At 37.9% G+C, this 19260-nt stretch overlaps 1 protein-coding gene across 13 annotated transcripts in view; it reads right to left on the bottom strand.

Annotated features, from left to right (window-relative positions):
- The window catches only part of GPHN (gephyrin), a 278428-nt gene that overhangs the window by 22386 nt on the left and 236782 nt on the right, over positions 1–19260 (bottom strand). For all 13 annotated transcript variants that reach the window (XM_014941950.1, XM_014941953.1, XM_014941954.1 and 10 more), the window contains 5 exons: positions 18834–18889; positions 13922–14041; positions 9629–9687; positions 9259–9412; positions 7187–7308 (listed from right to left, as the gene is read on the bottom strand). In XM_014941950.1, the coding sequence (XP_014797436.1) occupies positions 7187–7308; positions 9259–9412; positions 9629–9687; positions 13922–14041; positions 18834–18889 (511 nt within the window). The remainder of the gene's footprint in view (positions 1–7186; positions 7309–9258; positions 9413–9628; positions 9688–13921; positions 14042–18833; positions 18890–19260) is intronic.

Here is a 19260-nt window from a genome sequence, read left to right as displayed (position 1 = left end):
GTTCTGATACAGTTGGACTATATGGTCCATCTTTCAACCACTTAAAAATTTTAATGGTTCTCCTCTGAATTCTCTACAATATACTGTTGTTGTCTTGTCCTGGGAATACAAAAGTAAGGTCAAAAATAATCTAATTTTACAGGAGACTTAGCCCTTTATAAATATGCTAGAACTTGTATTTAGCAGATTACTCACTGATTCTCAAATCTTCTTCTAAATCTTTCCCTCTCAAGATATAATTCTCCATCATGTAAATTTTACTTCATTCTTTAGTCCTAGATACGTCAATTTATACTTGGCTGTATTAATAATATACTAATAACCAGTTTTCTAAATGATTCATATTGTTGACACAATGACCCATCTTCAACATTAACCTCATATTTGATCTTTCTGTATCTACTGCCCTTATTAGTTTTAATTATTTTCTTATAGGGTATTAATAGTAAAATTTCAATCCTCAAAAATTTCTCGGTGATTTGGGAACCCAAATTCCTATGTATGATCTAGATATGAAGGAGGCTGAAAGTAATTTCACTGAGTATTTTGGCTCCTAGAGGGTGAAGTTCTCTTGTAAACAGAACTTACGTCTCCAAGTATTTTTTAAAATGTTAACACATGCTTCAATAATAGACTACAGTAGTTTTTATTTCCCTCCAACAAATACTCTGTTTTGAAATATAGGAGAACTTTAATAATATTCTGTTCTCTTTATTATTTGCTGCTTAGTGTCATGTTCTACTGCTGGGCTGTGATTCTATAAATGCTAATTCAGGAAGAAGTCCATGCTTGTGTTGAGGACAATTATGAGAATGACACGCTATTGTGCATTAGCTTTGCTCCTGTCACCTCTACAGCATGAAATTTTATTACCTGTCACACTATGTAGTTTGCTACTGGTAGAGAAGATCCCCTGGGACTTGCACTGTCCTGCTTCACAAGTTCTTTTTTTCACCTCTGTTTTGGCTCAAATGTTTCTGTGTGTTTTCTGAATGTGTGCATTAGATGAGATGACTTGTCACATATGACAACTTATCTGAAGTTTTCCCTAATGATTATCAAGAGTTGTGACAGATATTAAACATTTCTGCTTGAAAGGAGAATATTATTCTTGACAGGGCACAATGAAAGAGAGGACCTCCATATCCGACTCACCTTCAAAGCGTTACCCAGTGTCCCTGGATTCATTAGCCTATGATCATATCTTATAACACCATCATTCTTTGAGCAGATCTAGAACTGAAGTCACTTTAGCAAAAAACTATTTGATTTAAGGCCTTTTCTCTAACAAGCCTTTTCTTGCAGTCGCTGGTTAAATGATAACACTACTACTACTAATTCTGTCCACCGTGTATTTGGCCGTACCCAAGTCAGACATTAGACTGGTGCAGGGAGAGGCAAGGATTCTGTGGCTGAATTCTGCCTGTACCTCATATTCTAACTCATATCATGACAATGTCAAGTTGATATTGCATGAGAAATTTCAGAGTTCGAGCAGTTTCCCTGGTCTTCTCCTGCCCCTCCAGATGTTACATCTGAATTATAATACTGATAATTACATGCAACCCACACAAGTTCAAAAGATTTAAACCTCTTTTTGGATGGCAAACATAGAATTCAAGCAGACTACATCCTTGAAAAAGATCTTAGTATCTCTCCCAAGATATGAAGAACCTTTCAAAACCTTTATGTTAGGGATGTATCATACAGTAATCCTCTCACAATAGCAAGAGTGATTTCTAATGAGTTTGTCCAACGTTTGACATAGGAGCTCCATGTCAAACAGTATGTCATAAAAGAGAGGTAGATAAATGAGAAACTAATCACTTCTAATGTAGAAAAGCTCTTAATATGCTGCTGATTTTATAAATATTCTGATGAATTTTTGAAGCAACTGAGCAGATAAGGTGAATTTCCTAAATTTTTCTTTGAAATACAGAGAGATTCTTTTTCTCTTCCTTATAAAATCACAGGCTCATAAATGAAAGTGCAGCTGGAAGCAGCTAATATTATATATGTCTGAGAAAAATGATAAGGTAGTTAGAAAATAGGGAAAATAATGCAGAGAAGGGGAAAATGCACTCATATAAACAAAAGAAAAAACAGAGGAAATTGAATGAATTATATATGTGATCAAAATTCTTTAGCAAGTTTAATAAGGGAGTCTCTCATAGAAGGAGAACTGTCAAAATGGAAGATGGCTTTCTAAAACAGAGGCCCAAGTTATAGCACATTTTCCTAGGGCTAAATTTTACAGCCTTAAATAAACACTGGATACAAAGAACAACACAAATGAAAATCAGACAGAACAATATCCTGATAACTAAATTAATAGAGTTCTACAGATAAGATCAGAGATGTAACTCTTGTTTTTATCAATGGTTTCCAAAGAACCAAATAATTTCACAGATTATAAACAAAGGAAATGAAATTAAAAGCCTTTTAAATGTGGTCTTATTGTATGAGACAACACTCAAAAGTACATTGGAATACCAGTTTTAACTGGCCAGTGTTTTTGCAACTTTTTAGCAAGTGATTCTGTGATTCAGACAAAGATGTAAGACACAACAAAAGAACAACATCAGAAGGGTTCTTCCTTTTTTTTTTTTTTTGTTTTGCATTTGTTTCTCATGTTTGGAGTAGTTCTGGAAATGGGATATCTTCCCTTTTTACCCAGAGAATCGTGCTTTTCAAACAGGTTGATTTTTACATACTAAGAACACAAAGAGAGAAAATCAAAAAACAACAGAAGGGTTCTTCCTTTTTTTTTTTTTTTGTTTTGCATTTGTTTCTCATGTTTGGAGTAGTTCTGGAAATGGGATATCTTCCCTTTTTACCCAGAGAATCGTGCTTTTCAAACAGGTTGATTTTTACATACTAAGAACACAAAGAGAGAAAATCTTGGTTTCTAGCCAGACATAACTTCAGCTGTATCACGTTTTCCAGATTTGTTCTTTTCTCCTATTGCTTGCTTGCTTCTAGGATTTTAACTGTTGACTTTATCTATGTGTTTTGGACTTGCTGTCTTTCATTTGAATATGGAGTCATATATACAATTTATGAAGATAGAAACAAACAATGACAATCTCAGAAATTGTTAAAATGCTCCAAAAAGAAATAAAATACAAATATAGGCTAAGTGAGACTTGAGTGTCCAGTTCAAAATGTAACTTCATGGATGATCAATATGCAAAGGCATTTTCAAAGTGCCTGCTACTACTCTGCAGACACCCACAGACTTTCCACGTGCTTCCCCATCCGTTCACATTCTCTGCTGGAATGTGTTTACGTGTATCACAGTCCTGGGCTTTGAAGCAGCTGGACAAGCTATTTTCTTACCTAAACACCCCTGAGTGATCCACGTGCTGAAATGAAATATAGGAATACTTACCTCTAAGTTTGTCTTTGCAAATATTACTCTAAAACAATTCTCATGCCTGAATATTAGCTGTATATATGACTGCCAGCATTTCCATGCTTGTTAAAAAAGCATGACTCGCTACAGCAGCAGTGATCCTCAGCTGAGCTCCCTATTAGCTGCTCCCTGAAACTCCATTCAGTGCTTCTGGTATACAGCAAGTGACAGTCCCAGTAAAATGGAGCAAAAATTTACTCAATGTAAAATGTATAAACAAAAAGAAATAGGAAAAAAAAAAGAATACAAACCCTAAATACGAAACACAGGAAGGAGAAATACATTACAATGATGCCTTCAAAGAAAAAATTACAAGTTTTTAATTCTCTATTCTGAAGAGTATTGTTTGCAAGTATTTTTATTACATGCGTAGGTACTGCAGGCATATAAAATCTTTCCCTTTTTCACTGTCTAGATACATATTATAGACACAAAATAAACTGCACATATACATGAGCACAAACAAACACACAAAATCTATGGTTTAACTCTAGTAAACCATATAACAGACACTGAAGGGTGGTTCATCTTTTCTATAAACATTTTAACTAAAATGTCAAAATTGTACCCTTTGTAAGATATATCTTTTAAGTTTTGCATTTGTTCAAGTGCCATGGTATTCCATCAAATCAGTCATGTTCGTTTGAAAGATGTATACTGAAATATCTGCATGGCAAAATTCTCTTAGTAGCTTTATTACATAATTAAATAATACCGTACCTATTATCAAACTAATTTACATAATCTGATTTCCCCTTTGACTGAAACAGAACTGCAGATGCATTTTGTTGTAAATACATAGGTTGGGCATGTGAGTGTAAGAAGACTGGCAGAAGACTCGCTAAGACAGAATCCTGGTATCAGGTGGGGAAGATTCTTGCTAAGTCAACCGTACTGAATTATTCTTTCAAAACTTACTGTAAAGTACAAAATCACTCCACAATTGGAGGGTCATTATTTCTGTTCTATGAGCTAAAGTAACTACCACTGCAGAAGTGACTCCCCAAGCATGAAACCGAAAGTTAAAAAAGAACTCCTATTTCCTTTGCCAAGGTAATGCTATCTCAAGACACAGAGATCATTTTAATAGCGAGGATCCAAAAGTATCAATCTCTTATAACTGAAAGCTTCAGACACTTGTCGCCTTTGACTGATATATGTGTGTGCTGTCTGGTTCTCAGCTAGCATCCAACAAGAGAAAAAGGGTCACAAAACATATTTGTAAAAAATATAGAAAAGTAAAACGTAGAAAAGTAAAAAAATTCTCTTAGGCCTTAAGCCTCACCAGAAAGACACTGAGCTGCTGGAGTGTGTCCAGAGAAGGGCAATGAAGGTGAAGGGTCTGGACCGCAAGTCTTGTGAGAAGCATCTCAGGGAACCTGGGTTGTTCAGTCTGGAGAAAAGGAGGCTGAGGGACTTTATTGCTCTACAACTACCTGAAAGGAGGCTGTAGCAAGGCAGGGGTTGGTTTCTTTTCACAAGTAACAAGTGACAGGACGAGAGGAAATGGCCTCAAGTTGTGCCAGGGATTTAGAATGGAGATCAGGACAAATTTCTTCACTGAAATGGGTGTCAAGGATTGGAACAAGCGGCCCAGGGAAGTGACTGAGTCACCATCCCTGGAGGTATTTAAAGGAGGTGTAGACATGGTGCTTAGGAACATGGTCTAGTGGTGGACTTGGCAGTGTTAGGTTTACAGTTAGACTCGATGATCTTAAGGGTCTTTTCCAAACTAAATGATTCTGTGATTCTAAAATTGTCTACTATTTATTACTGAGAGCTTTCAAGATTAATTATCCTCACAGATACTCCATCCATAGGAGGTCACAGGAGAAATTGCTGAAGGCAATGGACTACATAGTTATAGTTTTGCACAATGACCTTAAGTTACCGTTTGATGGTGTTGACTTTAAAGCAAATTTGAGACTATACCTGTTTGGTTAGAACAACGCCATAAAGTACAAACAAGCTTTATACTCTTATTCTGCCAGAGGAGCTACCAGAAAGATGTTCAGGGAAAGGATCTTTTCCACTGGATTAACCCACTGAAAATGACAGTGTGTAGGTTGATGTTGTAGGCAATGCTGATGACAGTAGCAGTAACTTTCAGTCATGCAGGTGGCAAAAAGTTGCACCCCAATATTTTGTTGGAGAAAAACCCTGCCAACCCTTCTTTTATATAGAGATGGCTTTGAGGAGCTGACAGCCTTTTTGTGGATGTTTTCTTTTTTCTCAGATACATAAATCTAGGACCTGATCTCTGGATATAATAGTTTTATTTGAGAACTTTGCTACCCGATTTTTAAAGTCTAAAAAGGCCCTCATAATATAGAAAACATTCTAGAGATCCTGGACATTTAGATACCATTCCTGGAAAGAACAGTCTCATGAGTTTAGACTCTGCATGAAATCTCCATGTGAAACTGGAAGCATTCAAGTGCAGGAGGTTTTTGATATTTATTGCTATTTGGAACACCATTGGAATTTCACCAGGCCAGAGAAGCAAAAAGGGTGCCTGGATGCAGAGAGAGTACCCAGAAGATCACAACAACCACTGTGGTTGCTGCGTGTCACATTCCCTGCACGAGTACTTCAAATACAACTGCATTTCCTGGAGCCACTGTTCAAGTTGGTTCACAGATCATAAAACCACGCAGTGGTTGGCCCATCCATACACTTTCTGTCAATCTAGTGATATTTTGTATTGAATCCTGCACTAGGGAAGAGGGGTTTTGAAATGAGCTATTCCCTAGCAATTACCTTGTCTCCCTGCTTGGGAATTTTGTCATCAATCTGTGTGAAATGTGGGTGCTGAAATCCACTATTTCCTTTTTTTTTTCTCTTTTTATCTGGCCTCACTTTTACCTACCCATGAGGAATACCCTTTTTCTCAAACAGGCTGAGGTGAACCTAAACAACTCCCTATCAAACCAAGTCTGCCAGATGGTTTGATACCCAAAATGAGAAACAAGAAAGCCTGTTCAAAGCCTTTGGAGCTCAATAAGCTGGGGAAATCTGTTACGCTGAGAAACTCAGGCCATGGATGACAGGCACTGCCCCGTCTTGCAAAGGACAAAAGACCGAACCCTTCAATCACTTATCCTAGAGCTCTCAACAGGAGACATGACTTCACTACCACTGGGAAACAAGAAGCAATCACTGTCAGATGAACAGAAAGACTGATCATAGGGTACTACTCTGTGGCAATCAAATAGAGAGACCAGTATCGGAAAAAAATATAAATTGATTCTTTTAAATTCTTTGTCATATTTCTGGAAATATTGAGCAATATCTAGCAGTGAGGTCTTCCCCAAAAGACTAATACTTAGAATCTGACAAAATTCTATATTCTAAATTAACTTTGGCATGGAAAATAAACTCTGAGAGAAACTTCTCCCTTTATTGGGTCAGAAAAAAGTACAGTTGCTGTAGAATTGTCTCCTCTTACATGTATTAAATACAGTGCTTGTGATGATACTGCAGCAATAAATTCAATTTGCAGCAGTATTACATGTTTCAACAAACAGAAAGTAAATCAAGATAAATGCCATTCAATAAAATTTTTATCAAATGATTCCTCTTAATATTAGACTAGACTTACTGATTTTTCTAATGAAAAGGGTAAAATATCTTCTCCAAGATATGCCCTGTCACAACACTGTGACACTTGCACTGAGTGACATTTTCTCTGGTATTTCTTTTTTTCCATGGATGCCATAAAGTGCACCGCATGAATATGAAGTGACATCTTTACTAACATGTGGTACTTACTTATCTCCCACAATTCCCAAGTTGATCGTTGGGTAGCCATGCTCTTGGATTGTAGCTAGGAGAGTTGAACGGTTACTGTCCCGAATCTTTCCTGGCAAGAGGTCATCTTCAGGATTCAGTAGCTGTAAAACCAGAAACACTCTCGGTCAGTCTCCTCAGAATACTGTGCCTTCACACAAGTGAGAATTTTGTCAGATCAGACAGGATATTGTCAGACAACTACCATAAAATACACATGTAAAGTGATTTAGTAAATTTAAATTAATAAGATATGTAATGTGCTTGTTTAGTGCAATCCTCCATGTTGCTGAATTTGTTTCTATTGGTTGATATCTGCAAAACCTTCTTTCTCTTTATGAGTACCTGGCTTCTAATTTCAAACATTAGAAACCAAAGCACAAACTTTAAATTTCCAAGTTATTGCTTCTATTTAAATGGTTTTAAAGGAACTTCATTGATGTTGCTAACCAGATTTAAAGAAATTAATAGAAATTTTGAAGTTCATTGCCTACTTACCAATAAAGATGTTTTTTAAATACAACAACCTGTATTGGAATAGTAGACAGAAGCTTAAAGCTTGGTTGTTGTATCAGTTAGTGTTTTGGATGAAAACACATTTCTCTCAAGATATTATCATAGCAAGTGCCTTACATGTGTTACGTATTTTGGAAGTTAAACCACAATACATACATGTGTAAACATATATTTTACATATGTTAGGAATTCTTTTGTAGGATACAGAAGGACAACACATTATTGTAAGATTATTATTATTAATAATAATATTGATGATGATAATATATCTGTCAAAATTACAGCAATAGGGCTAGGTAGTAAAGTAAGAATAACCAAAAGTGGAGCATGGCTAAATTTTGATGCTTTGGGTAGCAAAATTCAGCAATCACTGAGGATCTTTTTTAGCATGATACAAAAGAGAGTGCCCACATCAGTAAAGGGCCCTTTAATGACACCCAAGAACATTCAGTCACATGGAAGATACTATTCAGAAAAACATCACCTGAAATTCTTGTAGCTCTTTAGATTTGTTCTTTGGTTACTGGTATGTTTCCTGCATGACAGACCCTGTCTGTGTTATGAAATCTGGGAAGATTCTGTCCCAGCAAGGCCAGCCTCAGCCAGCAGTCGCAGAGCAACCTTCACTGGGGTTGTGGAAGTTGTAAGGACGCCGCCAGATGACAAAATTCAACATATTACTAATTTTCAAAATCTTTTAAAATGCAACATATTCAAGCTGTATGAGAACACAGCTATTGTATTTGAGTCTGGACTTCAAAATGTTTGTCTCAAAGGACAGTCAAAATTATAGGTCGAACTTCATGCTGTCTTTGAACTTCAAACTGACTGTTTCTCAACCCACAAGTTCTTTTGCTTTTGCTCTTCCTGTTCTTTCTCTCTCCCCATGCAGGAGGGAATAAGTAAGCAGCTGTGTGGGTGCTCAGTTGCTGGCCAGGGTCAACCCACAACATACGTAAAATGAGTAAATTAACTTAATCTAGAACCTGCTTTTTCTGATGTAGCTAAGACAAAGCAATTAGGAAGCTGGTTTGGAGTTCTACCAGCAGGAGATTGTCTGGATTTCAACATGTGCTACTAACAAAAAAAATACCGAGGCACAATATTACAGCAAGGCATTTGGTAGTACCCTGCAGTTTTGGAGGATGGATTATCTGCCATTTGCACGACAGCTTCAGGGGAGCGCTGCTCAAAAGAAATTACTCTTCTAGTCATGACTGGCAGCAGGAATTACAACCCTGACTATCCCACAGGTCCTCCCTGGCTGACAGGAGGAAAGGAGCTGGCACATGGTTGGATACGTTACCAAAATTTTGGCAAAGACAGCGTGTGAGACTTGTGAGAGAGCCCTCGAGGGAGAAAACACAAACAGCTGATTACGGGTTAATCACTCACAGAAATACCTCGTGTCAGCATGAGCTGCAGCTCAAAAAGTGAGTCTACTTGGGAATGTGGTGGAAGTCACTATCCAAAACACTGTACCTGTCCTGAAGAAGATACAGTAATTCAAAGCTTGATTCTAAACCTAGTTTTCTTACCTCATTCCCTGTTGACATGACTGCAACCACTGGAAACTTGTTAACTTCTACTTCAGTTACTCCAACAGTTGCTAAGAGACCAATCTCAGATGGACCCATGTGGGTTCCTTTAGCCAGCACACATTCACCTCTTTTAATGTCGTGTCCTATAGGTCTGAAAATTGTAGCACAGAAAGAAAACGAAATGAAAACAAAATGAGATTGAAAGAATCTCTCCTTGATTGGTCCCACTTCAGGTAAGCAGTGTCCAGGGATGTTCAGATTGTCAAAATGTCAGTACTACTTATGGTCAATGACTATAAAAAAATCACCAGCTCTTCTACTCCTTACAGAGATACTTTACTGTTTATAAAGTAGGCTGTTTACACACCTGATATCTTGGCCTGGTCGAGCCTGCACCAGGATTCGAACCTCTAGTTCTTCAGTGCCCTACAAAAACAAGGAGATTAAATATGGTCAGCTGGGCTATTCAAAAAAGATTAATCAGTTTTAATTTCTCAGAACTCTTCATGGCCTACAGTGCTGATTACACTGAGACATCAGGGTTTAAGCATCATCATTGTTCTCCTGATCTGTGTGTCAAGAATGTAACACAACGTGTGCTAAAACTGAACAGCTTTATAAGAAATTCTGTCTTTGATGAGCTCATGAGGGAAGGACAAGCACTGAATCCATAGCCTTACCTTCCTTTTTTTTATGATCCCTGTTTCTATATCTGTCCTATGCTACGTCCTGTGTTTGTCTGTTGATCTGGGTACTGAGTGGATTCTTCCTGCTCCTCTCAGCCAACTTGATCTGCTTGAACAATTTCAAAGATGGCATTTCAGAAAGAGCATTAGTCTGACAGACAATATGCCACTACATCCACAGAAAGGTGGGAAGAAGCTGTACACTCTTTCAGGATTTTCATGGTGATTCTGGTAGTGGAAACTCCTACTTGAGAGCTCTGTACAACTCCGAAAGAGGATTATTCACCATGTTTCCTTACTGTCAACAAGAGACAGTTGCCTGAAAAGTCCGATGCCTATTTTAGTATTTGTGTTTACTTTTTCAGAATCTCAATGGTTTGGTGATTCAATGTCAATAAATGGCCTATATTGTTAATATTAAATTTATAAGCCCTGCAAGTGGGTTGATGATACATACACTCAGCTTTGAGATAGTGCCAGTCTGTCAGTACCACTAAATCTACACTGGAACAGATCTTGCTTTTATGTTATCATGTGGTGCTTCATACTTTTAGGTACCTCAAAGTTATAAAAGGGACACTAATATTAGAAGGCAATCAAGGCATGTCGTTGTAATTTGGAATTTTTACATGAATTATAGTGCTGTATAGAACACTGGAACATGTCTCTTTTCTTAAAGGCCATATGGACCACGTTTTCTGAGTTCAAACTAAGTACTTTAACCTAAAGGCCCAAAACTTAAAGAACATGTTGTTACAGATTGTGATCCAGTTGACCTGTGAAAATGGATAAATTTAAACCCTTGAAAAGCAGGTAATGAAGAACAAAAACATCAACCCTGAAAAAACTAATTTCTTACTTTATTCCAGTATTTTCAAAATATGCTGTTAATGCAAATTCTGTTTCTTTTATACCTGCTCCTCTTATATAAAAGGAGAGACTATTTTTGGCTGCTGGTGTCCGAATTGGCTGTGCTGGTGCCCAGGATGTCCTTTTATCTCCCTTATCCCCATCTGAAGCTGTAAAAGACACCTTAGCCTTGTGATGAAAATCTGGGGCCACAGTTAGTCTAAGAATGATTTTATTTTGATGACACTCTGGGGATGGTTGGCCACTCATGAAGATTTTAATTTTCCACATATTTGATAACATCTAGAGATAGCTGGGAAGTTTCTAGGGAATCAAGAGGAGTGCAAATGGTACATCTGAGTAATAGAAAAGGTCCTATTTAGGAGTCCTGGATTAGGGGAAACGAGGAAAAAAGCTTTTGAGGAATTTGGTAATCCCTGGTTTGAAAAGCACTGTGGAAATTGTGACTGTGGACAGCATGGTGATGTGCAGAGATCGTTATTTATGGAATCGATGGATATCCCAGCACACTTTAGGAATACATGATAATTTAAGGTGCTAGAGGTGGGGCTTGCAGGGAGGTATGGCATTATGCCAAGAACATTTTCTGTTTGGTGTGTATCAGGCATCATTCTTCTAGCTGTTTATATTTTGAACTATGTCTGAGTGGATTACTCTGGTTGTAACAGCCAGCATCCATACTGATACACTGATGCTTGGTCTTGATGTAGGATCTAACTCTTGTTTTGCATGATCACATCCTTTTTCCTACAAGGTGACATAAAAACTCAAAATGAAAAGGGTGTAGACATGTTTTTGGAAGCATCAGTCCTCCAATGACTGGGCATTTGGCAAGCTGATGAGAATTTTTCTTCCTGCTGGATAGACGTGATTTCTTTCAGGCCTGTGACAACTACAGTCATTTGGGGAATGCTTGCTATGATATTGAAGTACTGCTACCACAACTAGAGGTCAAGAAGCTCCTTTTAAAAGTACTCTCTGTCTTTTCAGAAGAACATATTTCAGATGTTAGAGATTTCATTTCAGTGGAATCCCAGCCTTGAATGAATTCTTAACATTAAGAAGAAAAATATTCTTGAAATACATAGCCACCCGGGCATGAAAGAGGAGAGAAAAATAACATATTAATTAAACTATACTAATTATTTATGTACAGGACTAGCAGAGTGGCATATTCAAGGACAAGTAGAAACTGAAGAGTTCTACCTCGCACATATAGGCAGGAAAAGGGAACTGAAGGTGGCTGACCACTTGCTAAAAAATTCAGAGTTTAAGCACATAACCAAATAATCTGTTCTCACATGCAGAGGAGAACACGCACAGAAAAAGTGGAATCCAGGAAGACAGGCAAAATGGAAGTAGAAAAAACCAGGCTATCATGTATGTTGCTCTGCAATGCGATAGCCCTGTCATAATGAGGTGAGCAATGGCCACAGAAAATTTACTCATAAGGCTAATGGAATGATTAACTACAGTGAAGGCAATGGTGAATTTTAAGGGAACATGTAATATACACGTACACGTCTGTAACCTCAAAGCAGGACTGACTCAACAAATGCTGTTAGGAAGAAGGCCAGCCTACACAGCTTGCTGACTTCATCAGATGTAAAAATCTGTGCATTTACAATAATAAGGCATGAGAAAGGATCACTAGAGTATGTTTCTGTTTTTGCTGTCTTCGTCAGCTTTGAACACTAGAATTCATCTGCTTACCCCCCAGCTGCAGTGGCAATGCTAGCACAGAGCTATGGGGAAGTGGAACAGCTTGTCAGAACAGCGGCAGAGGAGCAAAGGCTAATTTGAGCAGACAACCATGTAAACACTTCATTCCAAAACTGAACTTGGAAGTTATGTCAATAAGAGATGTATCTTCTGCCTTAAAATCTGTCAGATGATGGCAAACATGATGATGGCGGCCTGAAATCACAGCTGGGTAAGTGAAGGTAATAATTCAGAAGGAATTCTCTGAACACGAAGAGAGAACAATATTTAGGAAGTCTAAGATAGACTCCTTGGAATACAATTGACTACAGACAGCTCCTGTGCTTCATCAAAAACCACATATTGCTTTGTTAATTGTGAATATAGAATTAGTACTACAGTACTCATTTTTCCTGTGGTGTTTGGCAGCATCTGTTCGGCAGGGTGCTAATATGATTTATAGGTATGCTGAAAAATCTGTTCAAATTAAATAGAGTTAAGACTATGTTCTGGGGGAATGTGCATCTTATCCATTTCCTGGCTTTCAGAGGTCTTAAATTCAGTAATCTTCTCATTTTAAAGGAGCACAGAGGTCTATTGAAGAAACTTAGTCGTGGTTTAAAAAATCTAGGGGAGCACTTCCCCTGTTACATAATAAATCCCTTATTCTAAACATGCATTTACTGCATATTCTCCAAAATCCACCAAATTCGCCTTTGCTGAAAGGAGATAGCTCTGATAATACAGAGCCATCTTCAGAGCATAATCCAAGTCATTCCATGGATTCTGCAGCACTTGCAACTGTTTACTTTCCCACAGAAAATCATATTCAGCTTTAATTACATCAGCAATAATGTTGGACTACAATATTTCTATGTATTATTCTGGGATCACTGTATTTTAAGAAAACCTCACCCCTTCTTGGTGAGTTTAGGAGAACTTTTAAAGTCCTCCTCTTGCTGAGTTTCAGGATGATCCTGAAACATGAAGAAGATTGCTCTACTGCTAAATGTGAACTCGGTAGAAAAGAAGGAAATACAATGTCTGATTGCCACTACTCTGTATTTTAAAAATGTCAATACTCTAGGCACTGAAATTGGACTGTAGTTATGGATCTTCAGGAGACGTTTGCCTTTCACACTCAATCACGCTCCCAAATAGTTTGGTGTCAGCATTCAACAACTGTGATGAAAAATCAATGTCAGGACACGTAGGCCTGTGGTACTATTATCACAGCCTGAAAAAGCGGTTAGAATTGCCACTAGGAACTGATGCAAAAAATTCTCAAACTTCTGAGACAACAGAAGCTTTTCTGTAGGACTATCTTTCATATTTACAGGATTGTGTCGTGAGCCATTTTCTGCTGCACACAAAAGAAAAATGAGTTTTAACTTGTGACTCACATCATCCGATTCCCTGATGAGCTCTGTATCTTCCACTTGCACCACTGCATCAGCACCACATGGAATTGGAGCACCGGTTGTAACGCGCATTACCTGACCAGGCATCACAGTCTGAGTCGGCTGAAAAAGAAACAAACAAAAATAAATCTACTAGAAAAGAAAAATCTCAACCCATTTGAAATTTATGGAAGTAATCTGACAGGCAAAAATTCCTATCTGTGGCGTGGCTCTTGATAGGCTGCTAGTGATACCAACAGGTCTAAACTCCAATGTACTTAAAAAGCATTAGGTCCTTGCTTCAGATCTGGCTTTTTTATATGGTCACTTTGGGTGGCTTCAGATTTTTCCCCTTAGGTTTCTATCACAAGAATAACTTTCAGGAAGAGCAATACACTGACACTTGGGTTGGCTCAGAAAAATAACTGGCTTAGAAACATAGCAGTGACCTTCTAGAATCTTACATGAGCAAAAATGTATTAGTTCTCTGTACATAAATATTGCTGCAGAGTACTCTGGTTCCCAGAGTAAAAAATTTCTTTGCTTTGGTTGGATTTTTATTGTGTTTTAACAGCCCGCTATATATGGAAAACCAGGACCTTGTCAGTGAAGTAATGTAACCAGCTGCTTCATTTTTAAGCAGATTTCCTCACAGTGACAGACAGCTCAAAGCTAGTTTCTCTATCTTTGTGAGGGTCAGTTTAGCAAAGCCTAAAATTGATAATTTTCTACAATTCTGTAAAGTCACAGTACATTACAAAGTTTCAGCAGAAGTAATACAAAGAATAGAAAAACATCAGAACAACATGATGAAACAAATGACAACTGTTTTAATAAAATTTCTCACCAGGCAGCCTATTAATACACATTTTTCAAAATCCAGAGTAAAATTGTAATTTGACCATAACCACTTAAGAAATAAATAACTAAAAGAAAAATCTTTCTGAAAAAGGCAATTAAAAGAAGCTTGTGTGATGATTGAGATTTCATTGCTGGAACAGGAGTGCTTGCTGCCCGCAGCATTTCAGTAAGGCCAACTTATTTAGGCTGCACGTGCTCCACACAGATCCACACAGCTGTGAACAGACCAACATATTCTGTAGGTCACATGTGTAATTCATGTGCAGATTGGCTCTATATTCCACGTGCAGCACTGGAGTACGTGCAGGACTTCTCAGCCTGTGGTTGGCAGGTACCTGACCGTGACCCGCAGCAGCACGGCCCAAGCACTACGGGTGCTCCCGCCCGGCCGCCTCTCACTCCCTGACTTTTGTCAGGAGGCTCTTCCACATCTGCAAATTCCAGACCAGCGGCCAACGTTCCAGCTGCGCAGAGCTGTGCTTGCCTTGCCTGCTCTTCTGCTCTATTTCAGCACTGTCACCACCTCTGAAATACGAGTATTCCTTTGAAATGTGTGTATTTCAAAGGTTGCTCATTGGGACAGAAGTCCCACAAAAGAGGCTGAAAACGATTTACCACCGTATCCCAGTGACCTACGTATCCCAAACAACTGAACCTGGAGTCGATTGAATCCTGACCCTTTAATAAGGGTAACAGAAATGTAACTTCCTTTGAGAAGAACATAAATAAAATGCCAAAATAAATTAAAAAAAGCAGATCACACTTGCCGTATGTCGTGGTTAGTGTGTTTCTGGGACAAGATCCATATTATCCTAAATTAGGTATCTAAACCAGATGACATAAAAATAATTCTTTTTTTACAAAATGGTATTTATTTCTCATCACAGACTGTGCAAGGAGCTGTGGATGAATAGCTGAGATGCTGCCATTTATACTGAAGATGCTTAAAAGTGAAAATAATCTTGTCTGTTATTTTTATTTTTGTGAAAACAAATATTGCAAAAGGCAAAGCTTGTGCGTTGGATTATGTGAACTCTTTTGCATATTGTTGTAGATATAGTCTATAGGTGCATCACAAATAGGTAATATTGTTCTGAACTCACTAAAGTATTTATGTCTTTAATGACAATTTTTAGGAGAAATGGATTGCATAAAAAAATTCTGTCATTTAAAATGAACCACAAAAAATATAAAAAGTCTGGGAATATGGCAGAAATCAGTACCTACGGTGATAAAATGCACTGTAACTATCCATGCTTTTGGAGTTTATTACTAGATGAGTTAATTTTTTGAGGTGTAATGATGTGAAACATTTGAACAAATTTATGATACAATAACAATTGCTTTTAGAATTGATTGCTCATCTATTTAACTTCCATTTTGTCCTTTGAGAATCTGATCGGATTAACTTTATGAACAAAAGTCAACCACTAGATTTGTGTGTGAATCTCCAGGGCTGTGTTCTTCTGCGCTACAGACTATGAAGATAAAGAAATGATTCCTTCTCAGAAAGCATATTAACGTACAATGATTTCACAGAAGCTCTTTTAAAGGCCTTTGAGATCTCACGCTTACCTGGAATAGGGCAGTACTGGGTTCTGTCCTTTGCCTCCATCACTGATAATCTATCTAATGTTAGCCACTGAACAAAAACCTGAAATAATCTACTGAGCACAGCCCCCATCTCTGGTATTTTCTCTTTCACATGATTACACCTCTCCTGTGTGACTTAAAATGACCCACGCTCCTTTCTGTAAAAAGGCCCAAGTTAATGGAAAAGTGAAAAATGTCTGTTTTCCATCCTATATTACATGTGGTTAGTCACAGCGCCTCTTAGAAACGCCTTTAGAAAGTCTTCCAGGAAACGCTAACCTCCAGCTATGCAAGTCTATAGGAAGAAAATCATTGCTCCCCATGGCTGAGCTTTTCATGCAGAGGCCATGCGGGTGGCTCAGGACCATTACTCCCAAATGTGACTTCACCTCTCCAAAGCAGGATCATGTCTGAAAGTTTTCCTCAATACAAAATAAAAAATGGTTGTTAACATAAACACGACCATTGGGAAATGAAAATCAGAAAATAAAACACAATTGACAAATTGATACAGAAATGTCCAGCTTGGCTACATGGTCTCTCTGCAATTCTCAGTCCCATTTTCTTCCTCTCTACGTAGCATTTACATAACCTTTTTCCCTACAGGAGGAGCCAAATCTAAACTTATTTTGAACTCCCTGCTGTGAATCATTCTGTTAATTGGTCTGTAACATGAAGAGCAGAATGTTGCTGCTGAGAGTGACTGAAGGGTGAAATGAGACTGAGGAGCCTTCCAAGGCTATAAATAATTTCTTGGGAAGGAGATGAACCTGAAGATATGTTGGCCTGAGAAAAAAACTTTGACCAATTATTCAGAGGTCAACAGCCTCATTTTTCTAACTCGCCGCTGGTATTTCCAGAATTACTCTCTCACTGCGTGCCTCCTCCCACCCAATTTTTCTTCCTTGCCAGAGAGGTTTCCCATTCCCATTAATCTGGGAGGACAGACTGTCCCTGCAGAGAGACATTTGTGAGCTCTTGTATTTCGTAGGAGGGAAGCAAGGTCCCACTTGCCCTTTTATCCTTTGTACAAACCTGCTGAACCGATTAGGACACTGAAACCCTTTGGACCTGTGGGCAGTCCTGCCCATTAGACACAGCTTCAACAGTGCTGGTTTTAAGCATCGCTGTCCTGTAGGATTTTTTAATTTGCAAAACAATAATATTGATGCCAGGTGAATAATGATAGGAGTGATAATTCAGCAGGCTGCTCTGTTGGTTCTTGCTATTTTATAGGGACCATAAAATGGGATGTAGAAATAGTTGTCAGTCTTTTGGATTCTGGACTAATACTTGAAAATGCAGACAGAAGGGCTAAAAATCGGAGGCAGGTGAAATACATTAGTTTACTTCCTTTAGTATTTTAATTAGTTTTACATATTTTGTGTAACAGAGTCATTGATCTAAGTTCATGTGAATATCAGTATTGAGATGTCTATTGTACCAAAATACAATTCATGATTATGGATGAGAACTACTGCAAAAATTATTTTCCTAGTTGTCTGTATCTATCATAGTTAGCCAAATTAAATGTCTATTATACGTTTGGAGGCAATTCAACTCCATTTTTTTAAAAAATGGAACAATCCTGCAACTCGTAATACTTCTAAAACCTGAAACAACTTTTGAAATGCATCTATTTTATTTGAGACTTTTTTGTTTAGCAGTCAAAATGGCCACACTAGAAAATCTTCATTAAAACCGATCAATCCTTTGTTTTCCCAGCTACTTATTCCATCTCTGCATCATTTCCCATACCATAGAGGAACTTTATCAAATGTACTCCTGAGTTTAAGAGGAAATCCCAAATAGTGTCCATTCATTAATATTTATACAGCACAGCAGGTCATGAATCGGTGCTGCCCCAACTTGCTCTTAAACACAATCCAGTTATCTGCTATAAAACACTGGTTTGATGTAACAAACAGAAAAGGAGCAATACTGCAAACCAGGCTGCTGCCAGGCTTCCTCAAGATTGTTCCGATCATTGCCTACCTTTAAAGGCTTCATACAAAATTCTTACACTTTGTTTTGCAGGTACCAGTGTAGTTCCAGCAGCTTATGGAAACTGTTACTGGGCTGACGTCCCTTTTAAAAATCTGTCAGCAAGAATGGGTTAAATCTTGCTTTTCTCTGTTTATGAATTGTAATGCCAGTAGAAGCTTAAGTCCTCTGACATTATTCTAGGGCAGACATTACTGTATGCATCCTATTGGACACGTCAGCACGACGCTCTGAAGTATTTTGGGAAATCCTTGTTAGTTCCTTATGTAACCGCACGACCTCACTTTCTGGAATCATGTCCCCACGGCACACAGCGGGAGAGCAGGTACAGCTGTGCCCTACTTCACACCACCAAGAATATTCCGTTCTGGAGCACTGGAAAGGCTTGCAAAAATACAAAGCACTATCTTACCAAAAATACATTAAAAAAAAGAAAGAGAAAATAAATTGTGCTCACCTGCTCACCAGCCTGGGATTCCCCTATGATGAATCGATCTCCTGGGCCATCAGCAGCTGTTAAGGTAGACAATACAAATGGTAAAGGCTGAACCAAAACAAATGATGGCATTAGAAATTAAGAACAGGAGAACCAAAGAATGATCTAAGATTCAGTTTTTCAGTGTCAACGCAACAAACGTTACAGAAGTTCTGCAAGCATTTTACATTTTAGGTCCCTTTAAGTTGTGTTTATTATTTTGAAAACTACAGGTTCTATAGTACTTTTAACTGAAAATTTTTGGGCAATATGGGAGCAAGCAGAAGATTAGGAGGAATTATGTTAATAACAAAGATTTAAGAGTGTTCATGAGATTATTTTTATAAAAATGTTCACCATGAGCAAATCTTTTTCTACATGAAAATAACACAGGAGAATCACATATTTT

This window comes from Calidris pugnax, unplaced genomic scaffold, assembly GCF_001431845.1.
Source record: "Calidris pugnax isolate Ruff unplaced genomic scaffold, ASM143184v1 scaffold56, whole genome shotgun sequence".
Lineage (NCBI taxonomy): Eukaryota > Metazoa > Chordata > Aves > Charadriiformes > Scolopacidae > Calidris > Calidris pugnax.
Note: the sequence above shows the minus strand (reverse complement) of the source record. Positions and strands in the feature narration are given on the sequence as shown.